Here is a 27318-nt window from a genome sequence, read left to right as displayed (position 1 = left end):
CTGTGTTTATTTGTAGCCATATTTTATAAGTCATAACAAACATATCCATGATGAAGCCTACTTTTGTATGCATGGTACACTTATTAAGACAGTTCTGTGAAACTCATATTGCACGTTCTTTTACATTTATTACAATGAAATGTGTGTGTGTTTGATTACTGGAAACGATATGTTATTGATTGCTTTTCCAACACCTTTTCTGCCGCCCAATGACCTTCAACCCCCCCCCCCCCATTCCTTGAACCCTCCAGTCACGACGAATCGGAGTCAGAACCAGCTCACAAATGGAAAGCAAATGTACGGTGGCTCGATGGGCCCAGGGCCACCTGGAATCCAACCTGACCTGGACACACCTATAGCAGAGGGGGAGCACCTGCTGCAGGTGAGGACGCAGCTGCTCCCCATGCTGGCTACTGCCTGACGAACGAAGGGCATGATTATATGCCCGGACCTCCAAGTGATTAATGGTTGGTGAGGCTGAATGTTGATTCACGGAGAAAAACTTAAATATGTGGCGAAAAAAAATTGCTAGTTTTTTGTTTATTAGGCTAACCTTTCTTCCTTTTTTTCCGTGTAGCCAACACTGTTGCATATATATGCACGCGTGCCCATGTCTCACCTTTACCAACACGACCAATAAAGCTGCTTCTGTACCAATTTATAACCTACCCTGCTCATTTCACGTGTTTACTGCCTTATGCCTGCCCATTCTGCAATGCACACTGTTACTCACTCCTCTTACCCACCTGACGCTTGGATGTGAAAATGTGGAATACAAACAGCATTAAGAAGATGTTTACATTATTAATGTTGTGCAAACCATGCCGAAGGATGTCGTACAGTTAAAATAGTGAACACTTTTTCAAATACCCACGTGCACTTATCCACTCACATGCTCACAAACCCATGCATAAAAACAGCTTAAAGTCTGTAAATAGTGCCACACACGCATGCTATGTTGCTGCAGCTGTCGCTGTCTTGCCTTGCTTGTGTCGTGAACACACACATTGAAGCCTTCAGCTTCCTTTTGCAGTGCGGTGCCATCACTCCATAAACCTTGCTCAAATAAACAAGGGAACCCCAGGAAATTCTGGCATGTCCGTGGGACAGATTTTGGCACGCAACGTTATGCCAAAAATATCGTGGCGAGTGTGGAATACTGTAAATGCTGTGGTTTCACGCTTCAATACACCGGTGGGCTAAAGCAGTGAACTATTTGTCTTTTGTCAACGTGACACTTTTTTGCTGATTGGCCGTGTCGGGTGGCGGAGGGTTATGACACATTTATAAATAACGCGATCCAACCCAAAAACGTTGATTATGAGTGTGGAATGACTGCAGCCTGACCTCAAACCCACAGGTTTTGCCCCTTTGACCTAGGCCACCATTTGTAAATGTTGCTTTATCTTCTCAAAGAATATATAGAAACTTTATGGGGCCTTTATGGATTTGGGACACATTGTTTGCATGAGCTTTGGAACACTCGTATGAGCACAATTGATAAGCATGGCTAAACACACAGACTTAGAATACACATGAAAACATTTGGAATAGCGAATCCATACAATACATTGCAATTCATTCTGGATCTTGGTGGTGTTTCGCAACATTTGCTTTACAGCCAGGATAGCATTGAGTTGTGACAGTGGAATGAGTTAGATGAGTATTGCAATCAGTGTTTTTAGATGAATAGTTTTAATGCACAAGAATATCAATTTTTTTCACAACCATGTTGCCTCTATCTCCTTTTCTTCTGTGGGTTATCCACGAGTCATGACCAGCCTGTTTTCACGGCATTTACTTTGAGGAAATACGTCATTGCTCCCATTATTTATAAATGTTTCACGCATAATTGAAGGACATTGGAAAATTCATCCTATTAGCTTCCTTTATTTGCAAAAAAATGCCCACACATAAATGGAGTCAATTCACAGAACAGTGGTTCAAGCACTGCACTCTAAACCTGATAAACTATACTGCATTCTTTTGCATTAATTGTCTCCATATAAGCCCCATATAGGCTGCAAACACAGGCATAAAACTTGTGGGCCTTAATAGCATTGCATACCTGACATCCCCTTATCAGTGCTTACCTTATTACAGACTAATTGAGATATTATTGGTCACCCCGTGCTCTTATAAATCTCAATGTCCATCCTACAAAGTCCCATTACAAGGGAGAAACACAAACAAATAGGCAATTGTTATGCCCGTATTGAAACGGCTGTACGTGTGGACCTGAAAACTAAATTTCCCCGTATAAGAATATGGGTAAACCGTATGGGTTGACAAGTATGGCATTGTGGGAATTCAATATTAACTCGTTACATTGTCCATCATATGGTAGGGCCATTATTCTATTGACAGTTGTTCCTAGTCACATAGTCGATTAAACAGCAAATGCAAACAAGATCGTTAATTTACGTCGTTGATTAAACAGATGTTTGTCACGTGTAATAGTTTTCACGACTTTTGAAATGTAAAGAGTGAAAATTGAAGGAATGTGAAGAGCCAAAAGAGTTAACCAATTATTAAGCCTTAACTATGTGACGTAATTGTTTTGGATTTATAACAACCCATATTCAAGTCAGCCCACCTAAATGTAATTAAACTGTTTGCGATAATTGTATGTATTAAATATATGATGGCAATAACTATATTAAAAAGTTTGTATGAGCTTATTGACTTATGGATGAAGTTTTAGACAAGTTATCGCAAAATAAGTAATTGATTAAAAGAGTACCTTTGCAATTGTCTTGTGTAAAACAGAGTACAAAAGAGGATGATTAACTGTTCAAGTGTTAAACCGAACACCGCATTAGTATCTCTAAATAAACGATGTGCACTTTATGTGTACAGTATTTACATGGATTCGTTGTGATGATATGAGTATATTAGTTAATGTTGACATTTATAGACTTACCAATGGAAATTGTAAATTATTGCATGCATACTTGCTTAGCCATGCTGCACTAAATTATATTAGATTTTTGTCCTGTTCAGACGCAGCCAAAACCCAAAGGGCATTACGAGTCATCAGTTACTTTTCATATCTTATATAATCTTTATATTTCTGGTCTAAATGTGAACATGGACCATGAGGAAATGTGTGGTGGTTGGGAAATACATATTCCCATTCATAATCTGGGTTTATTTCAATTGACACATGCACATTCTATGGAGGGATATTGTTGCTTGTGTTAATCTAACTAGATACAGAGCTAAATGGTATACTCCTAAATTAAAACTCTGCTCTTTACTTTTTTAAGTGAATCTGAAGAGTTAAACTGATCATGTGGTATAAAACTGTTTTTTGTGTTTAGTTTCTTGTCCTTCCCCCGCATCTCCGAGTAGCACGGTTGGCGAAGTACAGTGTGAAAGAAGTTCCATATATGGCAGTCCTCGGCTTACGAACACAATTAGTTCCTGATGCCCGTTCAGAAGTCGAATGGTTGGAACACAGTAATATACTGTATGTAAATGCCCAGACACACACACACTTTCATAATCAACGTTTTTGGGTTTAGATCGCATTATTTATAAATGTGTCGTAACCCTCCACCACCCGACACGGCCAATCAGTATAAAAGTGTCACGTTGACAAAAGACAAATAGTTCACTGCTTTAGCCCACCGGTGTGTTGAAGCCACAACATTTACAAAATTGTGTTGAAGCCACAACATTTACAAAATTGTAAATGTTGTGGCTTCAACACACCGGTGGGCTAAAGCAGTGAACTATTTGTCTTTTGTCAACGTGACTGATTGGCCGTGTCGGGTGGTGGAGGGTTACGACACATTTATACATAACGCGATCTAAACCCAAAAACGTTGATTATGAATAACATTGGTCGCGAAAGCCTACGTGTTAAACTGACACACACACTTGCTCCCAGCATGAGGCTGACTCATTATATCTCACGGAGGATCGCTCAGCTGAACAAAATAGTGCCTCAGTTCAATTTGCAATTGAGAGTTTGTGTTTTAAATCAACGTAAAAAACAACTTAATGGAATCTGGTTCGTAAGTGCAGGTGTTTGTAAGTCGGGCGTTCGTAAGTTGAGGACTGCCTGTACATGCGTACAACACTTTCCACAAGTTTGAGCCATAGAGGTTTCGTTAAAGCCTTTTTTACTGTGACTTCCAGATACTTGCTCAAGCCACAAAAACACCAAGGCACAGTTATTCTTCACATAACATTTGGGTGATGTCTGGTGCACTGAATACAATAACTATCAGAATTGCAATTTTATTGCTTTGCTGGTTATGCTAGGTACTTTGCAAGATTTGTATATACATAGTGGCAGATCAAGAGTTGTGGAAGAGAAGGCAAATCACGATGTGACCTTGCAATAAGGAAGAGGCCGTTTAAATTGCTGCATTAATGTACATAAGTTAAGTAGTCTTCTTGATTCTTTCGGTAAAGTCACGTAGAAGGGAAGTAATAAAATAATAAAAATAAAACATAATAAAATTAAATCGAAAGTTAAGTAGTGTAAAGTGTGCAGAGGTTTGGTGTTTTTTGTTATTCTTTGAGTGAGCCTAAAGCTTGTACTTGTTTGTGTTTATAGCACAACAATTATAGAAAAGTTATCACAGCTATAAATGATGCAAGTGAGTTTTCTGCAATGCGAGCGTGAAAGCAGAAAAAGCGAGGTCAATGATGGGACATTCACAAATGGGAGAAATTTGGAAGCATATCACATGACAGAGATAGAATCTTAAATTCAGTGGAGGAATTGTATGCAGGTCTTTATAGCAGAAGCATTAATATATTACAGCAATAAACCTATTCTTCAGATGAAGACGTTCAAAAAGCCACGAAAAAAACAATCTTACGTCCGCAATATTATGCAACCTTAATCATGTCCATACATCCCGTGAGAAGTGAACTGGATTATTTCTCATACATAGATTGCTGCCGTTGATTAATTTTCTTTTTAATACATCCATTTCGTTTACTGTCTCTCCAGATGAGGCCTTGGTGTTCGTTCATTTCAATAGTCACTGGCCTTCATTACAGCATACTCCGGCACTGACCCTACTTACTGGCGCCTCGCCATACCTTAAATACCCACCCACTATCTGAATTATCGCCTTCTCTGAGCAGTGATGCTGAACCCTGATAAAGTTCCCTTTGCGTGACTTATCTGCAGCAGAAAACAAATTGTTCAGCCCCTTCTCTGCCTTTTTACCAGTCCATACCCCAAACTACCCAGTCTGTCTGCCCCCCCCACCCCAACCCCTGACTCTGGCGCCTCATAGTTTTAGGTTTATAGAGAAAATGGAGAGGTGGGCAGAGAATTGTGGTAAAAACTGGTAAAGCCTACCTTGAACATTACATCCACATTTCTTTTCTCTTGCTTTGCAAACGTTATGATGGGCAGCATTTCAATGGCTATCTCTTTTAGTCGAGCTTATCCTTCCCAAAAAAAAAATTCTTTTTTTTTTAATAGACAAAGCTAGTTGTGGAAATTAACAACCAAATAAATAAATTGATTTAAGCAGGGCACATGTAAGAGGAGATTGATGTCATGGCAATTATTATATAGCATCAATTAAAAGCTCCCTTCAAAGATGAGAAATGACAGTCTACATCAATCCAAAGTTTTTTGTTTCAATCTCTAACCGGGAAACGTCTCCCTAAGGTTTACTCAAACTGCTTTAAGTACAGTACCCCGGGTTGTGAGTGAGGTAAAATCAACAAAGGCAGCCAAGCCTGGGGTTTGGCTGGCCATCCATTGAGTAATGGAACCATAGGTAAGTAAACTTTTGCAGTAGTTGTCCACTATGGTTCACAAATGCTGCAATACTGTGGGAGGTCCTTTGTCCTCAAATAATGAAATATATTCAGACCTTCATTGCAATTTTCCTGCACAGCAAGCATGGCAATTATTTGCAAGGTTTATTGTCCATTTGAAAAGCCTTTTTCTGGGTTACATTATTTAAGCTGGATTAGGCAGTGGCTAATAAACTGTCCATTCTATGAAGCTGCACTAAATTGAGGCTTCTATTCTAGCAGATAGCAGAGCAGACGTTGAAGAGCTAATTCAGTTGCGTGCAAAAGTAAATGATTATGCACTTGTGTCATAAATCAGTTTGAGTTATCACGCAATTGGATGCAGCACCAATATATTAATAATCTCTGCACTTATATAGATACCCAGGTATTTATCGCAAACGGTAATATTTTTTAAATGGCTCTCACGTGAATAACCGAGTATACAATAGTTATTTAATTGAAATTACCCACACTTTTAAGTGTCTTTAACAGAAAGCTAAATCACGTGTGAAAACAATGGAAATGACGTGTAAAAAATATATATTATACCATACTCTTTGGTTCTTATAAAATAAAATACGTGACTTTACCGAAAGAACCAAAGAGTATGGATTCCTGCAGTCACGAAATCTTCAAATCAAGATATTACACCATTTTCAGTATTTATTGGAAAGAGTGGAGCAGTGACTCAAGGGTTAGGGGGCACTGCATTTTGAACCCTGTGGCCGCAGGTCCATTTCCAACCCACCCCTAATATCCTTGGTGAGTGATATCTCAACCGGGTCTGGGTCCCCCTTCACAAAATTCCATTGACTACCACAACACATTTTTTTGTCCGTGAACTACAGCCGTAGGCGTCTGCTTTTGCCTGTCGGTCTCTTCGTTGTGCATTCAACAGGTACAACGTTATCTAACTTCCCGTAGACCATGTTTTATGAATACTGGGCTGGTATTGTTTTTATTACTGTCGTGAATTTTTATGGATTAAAATGAATTGAGCTTGTTATAATCGTGATCAAATTCTTTCGAGTTTTTTTTTTATTTAGCCCACACACAGTGCTGCCTTTTCATTTTCTGAAAAGTGGTACACACTATGGTAGGAATGTTATCCTATTTTGAATTCCATGAGCTTTACTTTATCTAATCATTGCTGTATCAATGGTTTAACAGAGTACCATGAAACTACTGTTATCCTAGACCATATTAGCCATACTAAACATGATCTGCACACCTTTTTATTTCATGTATGTGTGTTAAATTCTCCCTATTATCCAAGCCTTCACATGGATAAGAAGTCACCTGGCAGTATCGGCAAAGCCATCCTTTTATCCGTGATTATCTTTAACTGGGGACTATGCACACAAAGGCTAGTGAATACACATATTCCATCAACAACACCATGTGAGTACTGTGCATCTGCTTTAATGCCGTGGTAAGGCTTTCTAATGGTTGGTGTTCCAACGTTTTTGCTCGGAGCTTTCGAAACCAAATCCAAGAACAATCTCCCAGCACATCGAGCAAAGCATCGGATATGGTGCCGAAAAACACGCAGCACAACCAGACATCAGAGAGCTAACCAAATAAATGTGTATTTAATTAAACGCGTGTATTATTGAACCTGCTTTTAAGTTTTTGTTTCATTTCAGTAATGTGTTTCTCCATTAGAGGGCAATGTATTATTGAATTTTAGTTAATTATACCTCTTACATTCACTTACAATATTTCTTATGCACCTCCGATTAGCATGGCTGGCTACATATGGTGCGAAATAAGTTCAACATACATACGCAGATTTCATATCTCCGAAGACTGAAATGCTGAGGTTTTGTTGAACATGCTATTCCCCATTATTGACCATTTTTTTCCAAACGACAATAGTGTTCTTGTTTACTGTGCTCAGTGTACAAAAAAAAGTTGACCCAAAGTGAAAAGGCATGAGAGATTTTAGGCGGTGTGTCGTGTGAGCTTTACTTGACCTTTGTCTCGGTGTTATCAGTGATCTGATATGTAGGTGAGTGTTAAAAGAACCATGAGTTTCCTGCAGACACACACATGAGTCCTTGGTATGTTCCTCCCTTTGAGACACTCGTTTATCTGCCCAGTATTTACAGAATGGGTGAGTGGTCTTGCAGTACAAATGGTACAAAACGAAGCGGATCCCATTGTTATATGCTGCCTCTGTGCTGGAAATATTAGGTGCTTCACAAAAAATAGGCATTTCTTTTAAATAATAATCAATGGCTTGTGCATGCGAGGGTGTATTAACGGTATCTTTATTTATATATTGACACAACCGCACAAATGTGCAATCGTTTAGCTTTGCCACAATTGATTATTTCTTGGTTAATTATATCATTCTTGACGGACACTACTGTTCTGCAATCAGCAAGTAAACAGATTAGTTATTGATGTTTGTAAAACTTGCATTTATATTATGCTCATAAGTTAACGGTATGTCTTGGTTCAGTTTTTTTTATCCTATGCGAGAGCCTCATAGGTAGTTTGTCCCTATGCCAGACAGGGGACAATTGCTGTGAACTTTGACTAGCTGTGATATGTTCTAGCAATAGCAATCATGTTAATACTTTTATAGGAACTGGAAGCAGGTGTTTTTGGGCTTAAATTATCTGTAAATCTTGAAACAGTGTTTTCCTTAATATAACCTTATCAGCAATATAAAGTTTCCTAATAGCAGTCCATTGTAAATTTGTGTATATGGGTTGGATTGTGGGATGCTTGGGTCTAATGCTGCTGCATGCTTTCTGGTAATGTTGTAATGGACACTGTGCCGCTCGGGGTACCCAGATGTTAATAGATAGGACTCAAGAGGTGTTGGGCAGGCAATATTTTTCCGTCTCTCTGTCCCTAGACTGTGGATACCTCTCGGCTTTTGTTGGTTACATTTAGGTGGATGCAGTGATAGAAAACAGTACAAAATAATACATAATAAATTTTTGAGAAATATAACGCGTAATATTTTTTTCTAAACTCTCCAATGGTTGGCACAACCACCGATTGGAGGAGTCCTCGGGGTTTTGTCATGGGATTTATGTCATACATAGCTATTTGGCTTGCAAATCATAGACTGATAATAATAATGCAATTTATAACGCGCGCAAATTTGCGGTTGTAACGGCCGCAACTCAGAGGCGCGGAGCCAAGCTCAGAGTCGCTCGAAAGCGTGGTTATAGAGGTGAGTTTTTAAGTGTCTCTTGAAGGAGACGATTGAGGTGATGCTGCGAATGTGCAGAGGGATAGCGTTCCAGACTGTTGGGGCTGCCACCGAGAAGCGGCGCATAGACGTGACCATCCTGGATCTTGGTATTAAGAGGGGTTCGTGAGTCGCGCTGCGCAGCATCTGCCGTGTGCTGAGCTGCAAGTCGTCAATAATGAAGAAAGGTATGGCGGGCAGGCAGATGTGAAGGCATGGTGGCAGAGGCAGGCGATCTTGTATATGACCCTGCTGGCGATGGGTAGCCAGTTGAGGGCACGGAGACAGGCAAGTGAGCCGAGATGGGGATAAGTGCGGCCAATGACGACGCGTGCTAGGTTGTTTTGTAGTCTTTGAAGTTTTTTTAGGTTGCCGGTGGAGGTCCGGACTAGGACTGAGTTGCAATAGTCGAGGCGAGACCCAACTATGCAACATGCCAATGTGTTGGCAATTTCAGTGGAGATGAGAGGACATAGGTGTCTGAGAGCCTTCAGGTGAAAGTTACATGAACCGATGATATGATTGGTTTGACGGTCGAAGGATAAAGTTGAATCTAGGATGACACAAAGGTAGCTGAAGTGATCGGTGAACCTGATGCTGTGACCAAAGATGTGTATGTGTGTTGGGAGTGCTGTTGAGTTGAGACGTTGCTTGGTACCTAACATGATGGACACTTACTTTTTCGGATTAAGGGCTAGGTTGTGTGCAGTGAACCACTTTTGCAAGGCGGTGGTACATTCCGAGAGCCTCTCGAATCCAGATGCATTGCTAAAATCGATGGCGGTGAATAGAATAGTGTCATCCGCGTATGAGTGGTGCTTAACACCGAAGCTTGCGATGAGCCGGACGATCGGGGAAGTATAGGCTGTGAAGAGCAGGGGACCTAGAACAGAGCCCTGGGGAACCCCACATAATGCTCTTGTTTCAGGCGATGTGGATGTGCCCACCCTGACTGAAGATTGCCGGTCAGAATTATACAAAACTATCCACTTGAGTGCTGAGCCACATATACCGAAGTCGGATTTCAGGAGGGAAGTAAGGAGCAAGTGGTTGACGGTGTCAAAGGCTGACGACATGTCCAGACTTACAAGTGCAACAGTTGAGCCGGAATCAATAATCGTTAAAATGTCATCGAGCACTCTAGTGAGTGCTGTTTCTGTGGAGTAGTTTTGACAGTAAGCTGACTGGAAGCAGCAGTAGTTTGGGGAGGAGGTGATGTGGGGTTTTTGCTAGGCGAGGGCTAGTCGTTCAAGGAGTTTAGAGAGGTTCGAGAGATTAGTGATGGGACGATAACTAGATGGGTCATCCAGGTTGAGACTTGGTTTCTTTAACAAGGGGGAAACCAGGCCAGATTTGAGGTTGGACTGAAAACACCCCATAGAGAATGAGGCATTTGCGATGTTCCTGATCATGATGGCGAGTTCCGGAGCACATTGCTTGAACAAGGAACCTGGGAGCACGTCGAGTGGAGATCACTTCAATTGAAGTGATTCAATTAAAGAGAAAACGTCTTTTGTAGACGCCGGCTTGAGTGTAGTTAGAAAGGTGTCTTGGTGAATACTTACAATTTCTGAAAACTGGAGCGGGTACAATGGTGAGATGTGTGGATAGATGTGCAGGAGTTTGCGATGGTGATCAGCTTGTTGGTGAAGTAAATATTTAAAGAGGTGGCAAGTTTCAGTGAGGCCAGGGGATCGCTAAGGTGAGGGACCATGGTATTACCAGGATGTAGAAGATCCTTGACGGTTTTCCATAGAATGCGTGGTTTTCCGGTTTGCTGTTTTGATGCGTTCTGCAATGTAGGAGGAACGTGAGACAAGGCTACATTTGTTAGTTTTCCTGCAGGCAACTCTGTAGGCAAGTCGATCAGCAGGTAGACCACTGCGGGATGCGATAATTTCAAGGCGCCTCCTTGTTCGCTTAGCAATGATGGCGTCTCTTGAGAGCCCGTGAGTGTCGTGGGAAGACTGCCTAGCGGTTCGTGATTTTAATGGAGCCAGTTTGTCCAGCACCGCCCTCATGTCAGCTTTTAGTTGGAGAGCGCAGATGGTTGGATCCGATGATGGGGATAACATTGAAGGCGAATTTGCGAGGAAGTGGTGTAAAGCAGAAAACTCGATACCCTTGAAATTACGGGAGTGGCGGGTGAATTTGATGGTGATTTGCTTGGGAATTTGAAGGGAAAAAAGTACGAGGCGGTGGTCGGAGTAACCAGTTTGGAAAACTCCCAGTGCAGTGATGCGTCGATGCTGGTGAGGTTCCAGAACCAGGTCAAGCATGCTCTCAACATTTGTTGAGGAAGCTCTGGTGGGGCCTCAGTTTGTGATGACCAGGTTATGGCAGGCCAAGGTTGACTCAAGGTGACTATCAATGGAGGCTGGGGTATTGCGTGGGCAATTAATGTCTCCTGTAAGCACGAGCCTGTGAGATGGGTTAGGAATGAGGTAAAGGAATTCCGAAAGCTCGTTTAAGAAGGTAGTGAAGCTGCCATCTGGAAGGTGATAGATAGAAATGATGGAAAAGCACTCGTTAGTAGTGAGGGTTACGGACTGGACCTCAAAGGTGGTGGGAGACATGGTAGATAGAGCTCTTTAATAAAGGGGTTGTTGACAGTTTGATTTGGCTGAATGCCATAATGCCTTACAAAACATGTTTTTTTCGGAGATCTTTTTTTCATGAATGAATGTGTTCATAATATAATTGGCTCAAGTGTAATTAGATGCTGTTTTGTTATTTACATATTCTGGGCCAGGCTTTCAACAGGCTTGGGTACCCATACAGTCTATAAAAGCTTTAAAGGGCCTCTTAAAATGTTGTGTATCCATGTGAAAAACATGGCAGAATGCACATGAAGACATTAATAAGGAGATGCTTTGTTTCCCCTCCCCCCCCCAGGCTCTCAATGGCTTTGTGTTGGTGGTGACGGCTGAGGGACTGGTATTTTACGTCTCCCATACCATCCAGGAGTATCTGGGCTTCCATCAGGTTGCCCTTGCCAAAAGATCACAATTCACACACCGCCCGCTCTAACCTGTACTCAACTAAATGGCCATAGTCACCCCATGGCTGTTTGATGTAATAGCCAGGAATGCACGATCTTGTTCCCTCAATATGTAAACACCTCACTCCTGTTTAGATAAGCCATTTTATAAACAGGGTTTATTTTTTTACGTAATGAAAACAGATATTTTTTACTGATAGTACGGAAATGTTTCCGTAGATCCTTTGAAGTTTATTGTAAAAGAATGGCTTTTTTTTTCAAATGTAGTAGAGCCTTTGTGGTTTTACGAAGGGCTCAAATCACGGTTGTCACTGTGTTTGTGAAGAATGTCAGCATGTTGGATTCAGCGAGTGGGCCCGTATGAGTCGCATTTTCTGCATGGGTCCTGGATTTGAGTTCAACCCTCAACGCGAAACGTCAGCACAATCTCTGTGGTTCAACTGAAATGGGTCCCATGCAAGACACCCCTGCACGTCCCTCACCACTTGCCCCTTTCTGAACGATTTTGCCGATGTTGTCCTGGCATATATAACATAAGCACAATCCTTTAGGAGTGTGTTTTTTTATTATTGCGACTCAACACAATGTCCAGTACATAGCAACCAGTTACAGCACAGGTGGAGGGGGCAGGGTTTTGGGGGATAGAAACTCCGCCAGTAAAAACCCGAGAGCCGGGCGCACCAGGGGCTTAACGAAGGGGGGGAAATCGAGCTCTCTGTCCCACTCAGGTGGGGACCGCAAGCCAGAACACGAAAGCTTGTATGGGGAGGGAAGGATGGGGAAAGAAAACCAACATAATTAGGTAAAGAAGGGGAAGGGGGGGGAGGAGTTGGAACTTTTAAATGGAAATTTTATTAATGAGGCCCTCCTCATGGCGTGTTGATCATGGGGGGTAGTTTTACCATATGTCACCACGCTGGTCGGTACAGGTTAGTGAAGGGATGCCCAGGACCGATTGAGATCTTACCACCGATAGCCACGCTCGGGAATTTGTCTCTCATCGCAAATTTCATATTGCAATGCGCTGACCGGTACACCATTGCTCCACCGCAGTTCATGTGTAAATATATTTCTGGAATATATAAAAACAGTTTCACTATAAATAATTAATTTAAATTGTATGTTTAGAAACTAGGTTCGAAGCTTTCGTGACTGCAGGAATTACTCTTTGGTTCTTTCGGTAAAGTCACGTAGAAAATCAAATCAAATAATAATACGACTTTTCGATTTGCAACACAAGCAACCATCATCAGGTAAGAATGAATGAGAAAAAACAAACATAGTAAACTTAGAACCACAATGCAACACAACACAGAGAGCCGGCCAACACAACAGCCAACACCCCACTTGGCTGACCACGCTCCTCCAAAGAATGACAAACAGAAAGACAGAGGCCTTAAATAGAGAGAGGGGGGAGGGGTTGGGGCAGAGAGAGAGGGGGGGGGGATTAGGGTAGAGGACAATGAGAGAGTTGTGTGGAATTCCGGGCCATAGTGGCCAGAGAAGAGACAATGGACTATAAACAAACCAGCACGGCAATATTCAGAGCAAGAAAATGAGAAGTTTGAGAAAGTAAATTTAGTAAAATTCAAGAAGTGTAATGCAATGCAACACAGAGAGTCTGGTAACACACAACGCAGAGCCTGGTTGATTACGTTCTTCCAAAGATTGCTAAATTAGAGGTTAAGTGTGAAACAGACAAGCAAGGAAAATTAGAGAGAAAAATAGGAAGTTTGACAACAAATTCAGTAAAATTAGAGAGTGCAATGCAACACAGAGAGTCAGCTAACACACAGTTAACGCATAGCCTAGTTGATTACGTTCTCCCAAAGATAAATTCGAAGTTAAGTATTAGTTGTGATGAAACCTTCCCCGTAGAGTGGTTCAAACTAGATTCGAAGCTTTCGTGACTGCAGGAATTACTCTTTGGTTCTTTTGGTAAAGTCACGTAGAAACTCAAATAAAATAATAATAGAATACGACGTTTCGATTGCATTCATTCTTACCTGATGATTCTGCAAACATGACTGCTCATGTACATATTTACAATGATTAAATAATACGATATACATGTAGAAAATATTGCATGAACATTGTTGCATTTTCCCATGGACACAAGCAAATACAGTAATATCCGATTTAAGCCTCCCACTTTTAGATCGTTTTGCAAATACATCACCACTTTATTATTAATACCGCTACCTGATTTGCATCGCCTCAACACGCGCTTAGCTTTGCTGACAGCATCGTCCGTCCTTCCGCGTATCCGTCGCCTCTCAACCTTCGCCTCCACCTACTCCTCTGTAAATGCCTTCGATTGACGTTGTTTGGGATTTTCGTCGTCACACCGCTCAGGGACGCATCCCCGACGTAAACCGGGGGGGGGGGGGGGGGGGGGTAATACTGTATAAAGGCAATTTCGTTGCAATATGGTTATATTTCTTAAGGTACTACTTCGTCAAATATCTATGCTACAATGATGTAAACTAGTCTCTCATTGTAGTAAGTACTTGGGTTGCAGGCCACAATCTCTTACAGACACATGCTGCTACATATTTTTCTCACCAGAATGTCTGGCCACCCAGGTACTCCTATGATGTTACATCCTGCACACACAGCTGCCACACACACATAGTGAATGCCGAACTTGATAGCCATGGTCACCATTCGTTGAGGCTGAGATTTATGGGTTCTTTGCCATGTGTACTGTTTCGTGGATGTAAACCTTTAAGAATGCTGCAGTTTGAAACCTGTAATTTGACCTCTTAATGGGGGCCGTGATGGAAGAAACACACTTCTTTTACCATAATAATGCATGTTAACCAATATAACGCATGATGAGGTTGGATTTGGGTAGTCTCCAAAATCCCTAGTTGAAAGTGTTTTACGACATTTCCAGCAGGCACCCAGCCTTCGAGATCACCTGCTAACAATTTGGCCAGAGAAAAAGTTATTTTAACATTGTAAATGTATTTGAAGCCTCACTTGCCATGTTGTAAGGAATGCCCTCTTTGGATGTTTGGCCATCGTCTTATTAAGTATTTATTAACATACGGGGGGGGGGGGAACCAAAGTGCCCAGAGAAAGTTTGCCTTTATCAGAACTGCTGATGTTTTTTTAGAACTCCTTTCTTCATAACTGCTTTTTGTGTTTATTTTATTGTCCTTCTCCCGCAACTCCGATTAGCACGGTGTGAAAGAGGTTCAACATACATACATACATCAGGGGATAACACTCAACAATCTTTAAAGCTAATTGAGCTACCCACTTGCTGTGGTGACATTCTATGTGATCTGCCTGCCAACCTTGCACCCATAGCATTGAATCATAGGCATGTGCCACCGTGTATGACGTCAGCTATTAATATTAGCAGGTTGCATGCAAAAGGCAGGATGTCCTGCATTGGGGTTGCTTTTCTCATGATGTTTCTCGTTGGTGTGCAGTGCGACGTGGTCCATCAAAGTGTATACGAACTGGTCCACTCTGAAGATAGATACGAGTTCCTTCGACAACTCCATTGGGCTCTCAAGCCACCACCAGCAGCCAGAGATGCACACAAAGATGGTTCAGGTATGCATGGCAGCTTCAGAATTGCAATTAATAAATGCCTTTGTTTGAAAGATGCACTTCAAATTGAGCAGTGGCCTTGTGACTGTTTTTGTGAATATATACACACATTTAATGCCAAACCCAAAACTGGCCTCTGTATCTTGTGAAATGGTATTTGATGAAAAAGGATTTCCCTGTCTTTGGCTCAAGGGCTGCTCAGTTTGGTGCGTCTAGCTCATATCCACATTGACCAGGGCTTAGTATAACTGGATGGATGCAATGTATGATATGACTTTGTTGGGTTGATTAAACGACGTGTTTTACGCTCAATATCCTCCATAAAGGATACTGATAATGAAACATAAAGTAATGTAGTGGCCTATTGGCATCTTTGTAATTTACAGAATATTTGTTTAAAGGCATAGCAAATGTTTTGTCTACACATATAACATAGTTTATTGTAAATATGACTCCGCAATGAGAGCATGGATATTGGTTGTGACCGAGCCACAGTTCTGAGTGGGTATGAAATGTGAGTTAATTATATGTTTTGTACGATATAACATTTGTGGTTGGATGGTATAACCAGTTTCCTTAAATAAAAAATTATGATTTACCATCGTGTGACAGAGCAGTCACATATGTTGTACGGACATACCGAAGGAGAAGGTACATGATGCCAGGCTTGCTGTAACACAGCCTATTAAAAGTTATAGTTTCTACTGTGTGCACCTCTCCAATTGCCATTGTACAAATATGTAATCCATGTACATAGTAACCCATGCACATAGAGTTGTGACGTATGTACATAGTACTATAGGGCTGTTATGTTTGATGAATCACTGAATAGAGAGGATACAATCCAAATACAACCACATTGCTTTTCGCCTTTCCTTGTGATTTATTGCATGAGGCAACAGATTAAATCACCTGTTTTTGTTTATATTTAATTTCCTTTCGGCTTGCATTTTATTGCACTGATACGTGATACAATATTTGTACTAGCTTATGGAAAGTCACAATAACAATCCACTGTATGCTTAAAAAGGGCACCTTTTAAAACACTCATATATCCTTGGGATTTTTCTAATGGCCCTCTTATGTAATTGCACATTAGAATTACAGCTTAAAAACATAACTTAAACTCATTGAGGATACGTATAGCAGCTTTATGTGGCTCACATATTGCAGTGTTTTTGGATTTGCTATACATTGCATTTGTTCTGCTTTTAAGCTATGTACGCATCTCACAATTAGAGCTTGATACAATAACTTTTGAATCCTAAATGTAATTTGTAGTAAGGGAACAGGAATTTGAATGGTTAGTCATAGGTTAATTGATCAAATTGAATTTTTAGGCAGGCCTCTGTTTTGTGTTGATTAGATTTGCCTAAGCTGTCCCATAAATGGTTTGCTTCCTGCAGTGCCTGTATTCCACATCTAATTGACCAGTCACATGTGGATCTGTCTCTTTGCTGTGTTATTTATTCTTCTCTGGAGCTCAGCCGGAAAACAACCTTTTGGAATTATGGCATATAATTGGGTCAGCTTGTGCCATGATGCTCTAAGGCTTATACACCTTGTTTCCTCCCATTGTGCTTTGGTGATGAGACAATCAGGAGACAGTATAATGTCACCCAAGATGATCGTTATTTATTGTCTGCTTGTGTGTGCAGGTGACCAGGATGGCAGCACATCATCAGTGGCAGTATACAACCCACAGCAGCTACCGCCTGAAAACTCCTCCTTCCTCGAACGCCAGTTCATTTGCCGCTTCCGCTGTCTACTTGACAACTCCTCTGGCTTCCTGGTGAGATGGCATGTGCCCACAAACTCGTGTGAGCTCACATTTGAATTTCTTTGAGAGACATCTGATGCCAATTGTCTTTCACTGGAATTCATGATTTCTCCACATACTGACAAATATTCAATTAATATTATTAATAATATAATTTACCCACAATGTCTTGTCTGTATGTATGTTGAACTTCTTTCGCATCGTACAGAGCCAACCACGCTAATTGCAGGTGCGGGGGAAGGACAACCAACTCTAACGCAAAAATAACGAGACAGTACATTTTTGGTAGCGTTTGGCGTGTGTAGCTTGGTTTTTGGTCGTGTTTGGTAGCATTTGGAATGTGTAAGAAAAGCAGACTATCCTGAGAAAACCCACGACTATGAGGTGGTGACACTGAGCACTGCTATCTCCTGGCCTCCTTGCAAGCCCCATGCTGACAACATCTGGCAAACTCACAGTGGTCGGTACTCAACAAATTATTTGCCGATCCTGTGTTGGCAGTGTTGCAAAAGCATAAATAACAAAACGTTAAACACCTTTGTCAATAGTCTTGCCTTAAAATAAAAAAATGTATAATAGGCAACCTTTTGGGCGATGGCTTCACAGCAGATACAAAGAGTACTGGCAAGTCTCCAACCTACTTAGCTTCTTCGACTCCATAAGGGCGATACGTCCAGAATTTTCCCAAACCTTTTTCGCCTTGTCTTTCACGAGTATATAAACTAATTTTGACAAAGTATGATGCTTTGGTTTCAAGGATGATTCTTTGGTCTGAAAGAACTATATATACAACATAATATCACCACACATTGTCTTCATCGACAATGATCCTCTGTTTCCATCCATAAGTTGAAGGGTCTCAATGCTTTAACGAGTGTTGGATTCTCCATTTGGTGTCGATAGAAACACGGTGGAAATTCCACATTCCTACAGTGGAGGATAACCACTGTTGATTGCCCCACAAATTAATACTTTACCAATCCTGCAGGGGTAATAGACCGAGTCAACTCACAATTGGGAATTGAACTCATGAATGTCTAAATGTAAGTCAAGCACTTGACCACAGTATTAGTTGGGCCAATATGGGTTTCTTGAAACTTCGTAAGCATGTGTCAATGACCAACAATAAAATGTGGAGCTCTCATCCACCCATGCATTACAATTGATCCCCCCGTGCCAGCATTGACACGCAAATTTGCTCTCTGTACGCGCCAGGCTTTGCAGATGCAGGGACGCCTCAAGTTCTTGCATGGTCAGAACCGTCGTTCGGCGGATGGGTCTCTTCAACCCGCGCAGCTGGCGCTGTTCGCGGTCGCCACCCCTCTCCAGTCGCCCTCTATCCTGGAGATCCGCACCCGCAACATTATCTTCCGCACGAAACACAAGCTGGACTTCACGCCCATCGGTTGCGATGCCAAGTGAGCATTGTCTACTGGGCACACAGTCACGTAACGATACGACGACTTGACAGTTGGTCACGACTCGGGGGTTGTGATTCCATGCAACAATCAATGATTCTTGTCAAATTTTTGGCCATCTTGTTTGTATTGTTTCTAGTTTACCTCTGACTCGTCCGTCAAGTTTTCTTTGCTCAGTTAGGCTCAACGAAACATCAGCAAGTCATTTTCATTTGATTTGTATGAATTGTAATCACGTCGAACTAACATGATTCAATGCATGCATCCTGAGCGTGTGAACTGATTATAATAGATGCCTCAATGGATGATTACATGGCTACTAAGAGAGCCCAATAGTTTGTAAGTTTGACTACGAGTCCATTTGCATGGAGCTTATGGTTTGATTTTCAATGCGGCTCAGTCATTTTTCCGTGTAATTGCATTTTGTCTGCAGTTAAGTTGATGTTAAATACCATTTGTGTCATTATGTGCTACTTATGAACATTACTTATTGTTAATTCCTCCTGCTTCATTTGATTGCCTGTGGTTTAAAATGTCCCTCTATTTAAATCAAATTAGGAGTCAGACTGATACAACATAATCCATTATATGGAAAATCTAATTAAAAAAATTGACAATGCGCATAACATGTTCATCCAGAGTAGTTTTGGCTGTTTTTATGACATGATGTTGGGCAGCTTTATTGATTTATTTCATATACATATGGTCTTTTGTCGTTCCGCCGTCGGGATGAAGGCCTCGCCGACACTATGTCAGTAAATGGGGATTGGCTGCGCTCCACCACGCCGGTCAACGCGATTTGGTAACAAGTAAACCCGTAAAAACAAAGTTTTTCACTATAAATCCTTTATATGCGTGGTGGCTAGAGTCTTCTCGTCCTCTGGCTTGAGATGGCTGCCACCTATGGGTCAGATGATTGTCTGCCAGTATTAAGCAATTGGTAATTAAATATTTAATTTGTTTTCCATAAACAGTGTAAAATTTTGCACGGTCCTAAGCAAGCAAGCGAACTTAATATAAAGGATTTAAAAATATATTCGCCTGTGGAGGACGCGGGGATCGATCCCGCGACCTTTGGCATGGGAAGCGAGGGCGCTACCCACTGCGCTACTCCGCCACGGCCTGTGGAGGGGTTACGCTCTGGGCTCCTACACTGTGACGTTCAGCCAAAGCCATGAATGAGTTCTATTTTAATAAATGTAAAATACATTTTTTTTTGCCTAAAAAGTGTAAAGAAAAATGTAAAAAATTTTCACGAACATTAATTGTCTCGCACAACGAGTCTGTGTGGAAAATGTCAGCTCGATTGGATCACGGGAAGTGGGTTAAAAAACGACCGAAAGATTTGCACGGTCGTAAGCAAGCAAGCAAGCACGCAAGCAAGCGAACTTAATATAAAGGATTTAAAAAGGGGGGCCCAGAACTGGCTCGGATAACCGCACGTCACGGTTAGGAGTGGCAGGCAATCAATCTGGGAGTCGCCGAGTTCACATTTGAGCGCGCTGCGCTCGCCGCTGTGTCACGGCTCCGTCGTTAATTGCCCGATGTGTGTTTGTTTATAGGGGACGTATCGTACTTGGCTACACTGAGCTGGAGCTTGCCATGCGTGGCACTGGGTACCAGTTCATCCATGCCGCCGACATGCTGCATTGTGCGGACAACCACGTGCGAAGTGAGTAGCGGTTAGCACAGCCGGTGCGTCGGAGTGAATTATGATTGGAGACGATGTTTTCATCACTTATCCCGTGGCCAAAAGAAATCACAGAAAACTTTTATGTTGTCATGATAATTATCTTCCTTAGGCGGTCCAATTGAAAACGCTTTCTGCTTTTGTAATTTTATTTACAATAGTATTGATTTTGGTAATATATCAGCATGCCAATAATCACTTGTGTGAGCATCATTTACATGTTGGAAATGTCATAATTCTTAAAGTATTAAAGTGTATATATGAAGGATTATTTGGAATGTAAAAATTGCACATATATTTTGTTATGAGGAAGTGTTAACAAAAACCATTGCTTGTATACACTGTTGAATTGGTAAAGATAGAATGGATATATTACACCGATTCACTCCAGAACTGCTGTTGACAGCTAAATGCTAAAAAACGTTATGCCAATAAAGAAATACTCCCAAATCTTCAAGACAGCAGGTAACATATCTGGCGTCTTGCTTCCAGTTAAACTCGCCTATAGCCCGTCTAAGAATGGGTGTATCGCAGTAAATCTGAAATATTCAATCGAAAATAATGTTCCGCTCATGATTATTAATAATAGCGTTACGGAATTAGCGTGACATCAGGGTCCTGGATTTTTACATGTAAAAAATAAAATGTGTCAAAGTGTTAGTGATCGGATTGAGCTGAGTGCGATGTTTTCTGCTCTGCCCTGTTTGGCAGTGATGAAAACTGGGGAGAGTGGCATCACCATCTTCAGGCTGCTCACCAAGGGCAACCGCTGGGCTTGGGTACAGGCCAATGCGCGCCTCGTCTACAAGAACGGCCGCCCAGACTACATCATAGCAACACAAAGGCCACTCAGGTAGGCCATGCCTTGACCTAGTTGCATTATATTGGAGGACATACGTTTGAATTTCGATTTAAAGCTTTCGTGACTGCAGGGATTCATCTTCTTGGTTCTTTCGGTAAAGTCATCACGTAGAAGGGAAGTAATAAAATAATAAAAATAAAACATAATAAAATAATTCTCACGACGTTTCGGCTACAATTCGTGAGAATTATTTTATTATGTTTTATTTTTATTATTTTATTACTTCCCTTCTACGTGACTTTACCGAAAGAACCAAGAAGATGACATACGTTTGCTCTGAGGTAGTCAGGTGGCATGCCAAATATTGCCCCCTCAAGACACTCGGTCCCACTGCACTGAAATCAATGGGTTAAAATCACAGATACAAAGACATTAAAGATCCCCCATATAGCCTTAACAGACTGTTGGGGCAAGTGCTGTTAGCGAGCACCTACGAAGGCCGCCACGGCACACGAGGGGGTGGGGTGGCCAGCACCACGCCCGGCTGCCTTTGTCTCAGGTACTCATTTGAAACTGAGTGGACCTAGGGGAGGCCCAGGACCAGTTCAGATAATCATCACCGGTGTTGACCATGAGCGGTAATCAAACTCGAGTCACCGGATTCGTAGCGCAGCTCGCTAACCGTTGTACTACTGTTCCCCACAAATACAGTTGTACAAAGACACACCCAAAGAGACGTGTCTATCTGTATCTCCATGTGACCAACAGAGATTCTACAAAGAAGCACTCGCAGAGATATACACATATGTAGTTAGTGTATTATTGCACTTTTAACTGTACTTTGCTGGGGACAGCAAGTAATTTAAAAATCACGTGATATAATACGTAAAAAAATTGCGGTGAAATACTGCCATTGTGTCTTTGTGAAAAAGGTAACATTATATGCTCAGCAGCTTTTACTTTAAAGTGACCACATTTTCCACTTTTAAATGTGACAAATATACAAGAATGCTGTCGAAAATGTTGCTTGTTAGTGGAAGCTGCAGACAGTTGTAGGCTTACACGATGCTTATTTGTGCTCCTGCAGCAACGAGGAGGGAGAAGAACACCTGCGCAAGAGGGCACTGCAGTTCCCTTTCGCCTTCACGACTGGTGAAGCGATGCTCTACGAAACAGGCTTCCTGCCCCCGGAGATGCAAGGGAACCTTCCCCCGAAAGATGAAAATCATCTGTTAATCAAGAGGATGAGCAGCGGGAAGAATTCTGAGTGGGACAAGAAGGTGGATCCCAGCTCGCTGCTCGGTGCCATGATGCAGCAAGACCAGACCGTGTACGTGCGGCCACCAGCCACTGAGAGCCGTTTTGCCACCGACTTGGCAGGAGGTTTAAGCATGCCTAGCTTAGTGGCAGAGTCTTCACACAGCGTCGGTCAGGCTTCTGGGTGGAATGGAGGCAAGGGCAGTTTGTTAAGCTACGTGAAGATTGAGTCTGACGTGGAGAAAAGCCTCTCTGAGCCAAGTTCATTGGATTCTGGCTTTCAAGTTCCAGACGAATTGAATGATATTCTGGAAACACTGGGCCTAACTATAGATGACATTGAGTTACTTGAGGAGGAGGAGAAACAGCTGATGATGGATGTGGATTGTACACCAGACCTTGAGAGTATTCTTTCAAATGATGATATCCTTTCCTTGGTTCAGGAGTCACTCAATAAAAACAAATACCTGAGGGTACAACAGCCACAGATGCGTCATGGAAGCAGCAATGATTCCAACATGCAAACATTTGAGAACTACTTGCAGCCTTCACAGACATTCAACGGAAGGTTGCAGTCCCATCTTCCAACACAGAAAATGCGTCCGTATGGACAGTTTGGTGCAATGCCTGCTGATGGCATTGAACAAAAGTTTAAAGTCCCATGCAACATGCAGGGTTCAATAAGTACAAGTGGAACACAACCTACATCCATCCAGAATGTCAGCTTGCAAAACACTCCCTTTGTAAGTTCTGTCCAGAATGCTCAAAATGGTCCACTTCAATGTGCAACACATAATACTGTGTTTCAAAGTGGAATGAGCCAAAATATAGTGCAAGCCACAACCAGGAAAAGCAACATGCCTGGTCAGCTATCAAACTTGCAGCCTCAGGACTTCAAAGGACAGCCTTGGGGCACCATGCATGCACAAAGTCAAGATTTTGCAAACACGATGCAAGGCCACTTTGTCATGAATGGAAGTGAAGGGCAAAATGTAGCAGCAACTCAGAGCTATAGAGACAGGTTTCCAGGGCAAAGCATAACTTACAATGACACAATTAAATATGGAGTCCTTTCCCAGAATCTTGTGAATGGTGTACTGCCACAGAACCAAATGGGTGGAGTCACTGTCCAAAGTCCAGTCAGTGCCATGCAGGTTGAAAGTCCACTGAATAGTCTTCCGGTTCAGAGTGCATTAAATACAATTCATGGCCAAATGCAAATGAGTAGCCCAGTAGTGCAAAGTCAAATAGATGCTGTACCAACGCATGACAGTGCTCTTGAAAACATTTTATCCAAAAACTGCATGCAAACATCATTGGTTGGTGCTCAACCACAAGGCACCTGTGACTGGCCTCGTAAGACTCGCCCGCAAAACATGCATCTGCAGCCAATGGAGTTTCCTGGAGGACATACTGCAAACTTTAATGGGACAGTCGGCCACAGAGAGTTCAGCGCACCACAGCAAACGTGTAGCACTGGAGTAGCAGTTCCTTTACAGCAATCGTCATTTCCCGGCCAATCCCAACACTTCATGGGCTACTCCACAGACTCGTCGCAGTTGGGAAATGCAAGGAACCAACAAGTGAACTCACACGAGTATAACAACGACCAACAGCATCATCCGCTCCAGCATCAAGGCCAATACAATGAGGAAAAACGTATGGCTCCCTGCAATTTCCAGATGCAGAGTTCCTGTCCGCCAGCCAATCAGCAACGACTCACTGCTGAAGAGGTGAGATTCTTAAAGACAGGGCAATTGTATGAGCGATGCTCTCTGAGCAACTGCAAAAGTTTTTTCTTTACAAGATATTTGCCTTGCCTTGCTTGCTTCTGCAGATGTGCGTACTTAGGTGTGCAAATTAATTGATACTTTTTTTTTTATAATGTAGGTGAAACCATGAGGACATATTCACTTACTTTATTGACAAAACCACTGAAACACATCATCACAGATTGCTTCCTGGGACATTTTTTGTATCAATATTTTAAAAATAAAATAGAAAGGATAGATGCAGAAATTCTAGGCATTTAAAAATATCTAATTAGCAGAGCCAGTTTTTTTCCTTCATAGAACTGAAATACATATTGGCCATATACCCCATTGTGTTTGAGTGCAAGGACACCTATATCACCAGCATGAAAGAATACAACCCTCTTGCCAAGATGTGAATTATGGCATAGTATTACGGAATAAACTCGAAACTAAGCAGGAGGATGGAAACCACATGGTGAGTTTGGCGACTGATCTATCCTCATACATTTGACCAGCAGCTTCATGAAAATGCCTTACCGTGCAAGATATGCGTGCACACACATATACAGTTCACACTGTACGTGTGTGCACACGTAAATCTTTGTTTATTCATGTATTTAGCAAAACCCTGTCACAAGTAGGATGTAGTTTCAATTGTGCGGTGATCCAGCAAATTATGAATGTTGGCTTTCCATTGTGTTTTAATGCTACATACAAAATAGGCAATGTCATGGGTTGCATTGTCAGACTTTTACACCCACCCATTCACCTTCAATTTGAAACGCATGTGTTCTGTGCTTCCGGTGATATTAGTAAGTTTGAAAAGAAAGTAACTTGCCTATGCAAAAGTGGCGAGATTTGTTTTGATTACTTTTTCTAAATTATATTATTATTATTGATCTTCAGGTAAAACTTTAGGATTATGGAATTGGCAGCACTGGCTTATGACCACCAAGGCAGATATGAGCACTGGGCCTTGCTTATTTGTGCAGGGAGAAACAAGGACTTTAATGTAAAAAGCCATAGATACCCGAAATTCCACTGGTTTATCAGAATCCTAGCCATAGGTGTTGTGTATGGATGGGACATGGGAAGAAAAACACCGAAATATCGGTGAAAAAGAAGTTTTAATTAATTATTTACAGGAAAGAGTTATTTGACATATTCACAATCAATGTTTAATATAGAATAAAATAATGAATAATTCATACAATAGCAAAACGTATACTCTAAAGACCGATGTTGCACGATCAACACTCAATCAACAATTAACTTACATCTACTTTCCAGAATGTCAACTTTAAACCTATCTATAGTACTGTCAATGACGACACGTTGTTTTAATCAAATATCTTAAATATATACCAGCCTTTCAGCGTGAAAAACAAAACAGAAACTAATTTCTTTACAACTGCTTTTTGCGTTTAGTTTGTTGTTGGCTACGTACGGTGCGAAATAAGTTCAACATACATGCATATAGCAGCTCGATAAGAGACATTCGGCCATCGGGGATCCTAGTCTCTGTTTGCACCACCTGGGTTAAAGGGAGCTTGGGGGAGGGGGGTGCGGCGTCTCACTGTCGGCACACATGGTATTATTGTTGCTGTCAAATGGCGGACAAGTCACTTGTACATAATTTATTACCAATGCAGCTTTAGCATTAATTTCACTGAACGCTTGCTTCACGTCTTGACTCGTTGCTGATATTGCAAGTGCAGTGTTGGCTTAAGTGCTGCTGTGAATGTGAAGTCACACGGTGGCTGGAGGTTTCGTCCGTAATTCAATGTGTTGACAGGGGAAAGATTCTGATATGAAATGAAGCAAAACGTTTACCTGTCTTGAATTTAGTTGAGGTTGCTCAACACCTGGATGAATATAATTGCCACTTGGTGGCAGGATGTACGTTTCCCTGTCGTATGAACCTGAAGCAACTGCAGTGACCTGCAGAACACATGGTTGCAGCAGACCACAATTGTAGTTGGCAAACAATACATACATATTCCAATCATGTCAACATTACCAATGATTAATTTCTAAAAGTTGTGTTGTGAGACACCACTTGGTCAGGAATCAGATTGTGTCGTTGTGAACAGCTAATTGTGATGAGCTACAACTGTAAATGCATCTTGAATGTTAAATGTTTGGACTCCTGTATTACAAAATGTTTCCTGCAGAAAAAAACATGCTTTGTACTCACGAGACTCTTTATATGAATGTGTTCCGAAGGCTTTAAAAAAAAGATCACCCAAGCCACCCCTTTTTTGGTAGAGTTTTTTTCTTCAATAAGAGGTTTTTCAAGAATGAAACCTGTTCAGAAATACAATGGTTGATACATTTCTCAAGACAGTTACAGACACACCAGAAAAGACACACAGCAATAAGCACGCAGGCATACTTGTGCTGCCCATTCACATTCGTTTATTTCAGATTATCATAACCACACTGATGTTCATCTTCAGAATGTACAGAGAATAACATATGTATTTTGTATAGCTCACAGGTCAAATTGGATTTTAATGTTTGCCAATGATGTCATGTTGGGTCTGGCTGGAATAGGCCTTGGGTCAAAGTGTAACAGTGGAGTGTTCAGTCCAGGTATTGTTGCAGGTTGCTTTGTATTTAAATAGCGATGACTCATCCACATATGTTGTAAAGCCTAGGAAGAAATGCATACTTTTAGCTAATTACGAAGTGCTTTTGACAATACGGGTACTGGTGGTGATCATTGACGCATGTTTAATTGGTTATCAATTAGCATAATGTATAATGCTTAACATGCATTGAGGGGTTTGTAGCGAAATAGAAGAAATCCCTTGAGCGGTACGGTTTTTCCATACTAAGACCTCGGATGTCATGCCACAGTTCACTTCACATGCAAAACTTGAGTCACATTTGGACACAACCATTTCAGTGTAAGGGGGGATGTTTTATGGGCTAGTTTCCTAATTTCCTTACGACTGTCCAGGGAGTCATTTCAGCCAAGTCTATTGAGGTTGGTAATTCGGAAAAAAAATTCCACATGCTTTACGACATCCACCAGTACTTATACCCCTCATT

At 41.6% G+C, this 27318-nt stretch overlaps 1 protein-coding gene across 6 annotated transcripts in view; it reads left to right on the top strand.

Annotated features, from left to right (window-relative positions):
* Positions 1-27318, top strand: part of LOC133345378 (aryl hydrocarbon receptor-like) — an 88962-nt gene that overhangs the window by 55129 nt on the left and 6515 nt on the right. For all 6 annotated transcript variants that reach the window (XM_061556077.1, XM_061556076.1, XM_061556079.1 and 3 more), the window contains 8 exons: positions 252-382; positions 11888-11977; positions 15437-15563; positions 17219-17352; positions 18556-18758; positions 20321-20430; positions 21160-21301; positions 22338-24240. In XM_061556077.1, coding sequence (XP_061412061.1) covers positions 252-382; positions 11888-11977; positions 15437-15563; positions 17219-17352; positions 18556-18758; positions 20321-20430; positions 21160-21301; positions 22338-24240 — 2840 coding nt within the window. The remainder of the gene's footprint in view (positions 1-251; positions 383-11887; positions 11978-15436; positions 15564-17218; positions 17353-18555; positions 18759-20320; positions 20431-21159; positions 21302-22337; positions 24241-27318) is intronic.

Source organism: Lethenteron reissneri, chromosome 21 (assembly GCF_015708825.2).
Source record: "Lethenteron reissneri isolate LAM-NWPU_2019-01 chromosome 21, ASM1570882v1, whole genome shotgun sequence".
Lineage (NCBI taxonomy): Eukaryota > Metazoa > Chordata > Hyperoartia > Petromyzontiformes > Petromyzontidae > Lethenteron > Lethenteron reissneri.
This window is presented reverse-complemented; position numbering and strand designations above follow the sequence as displayed.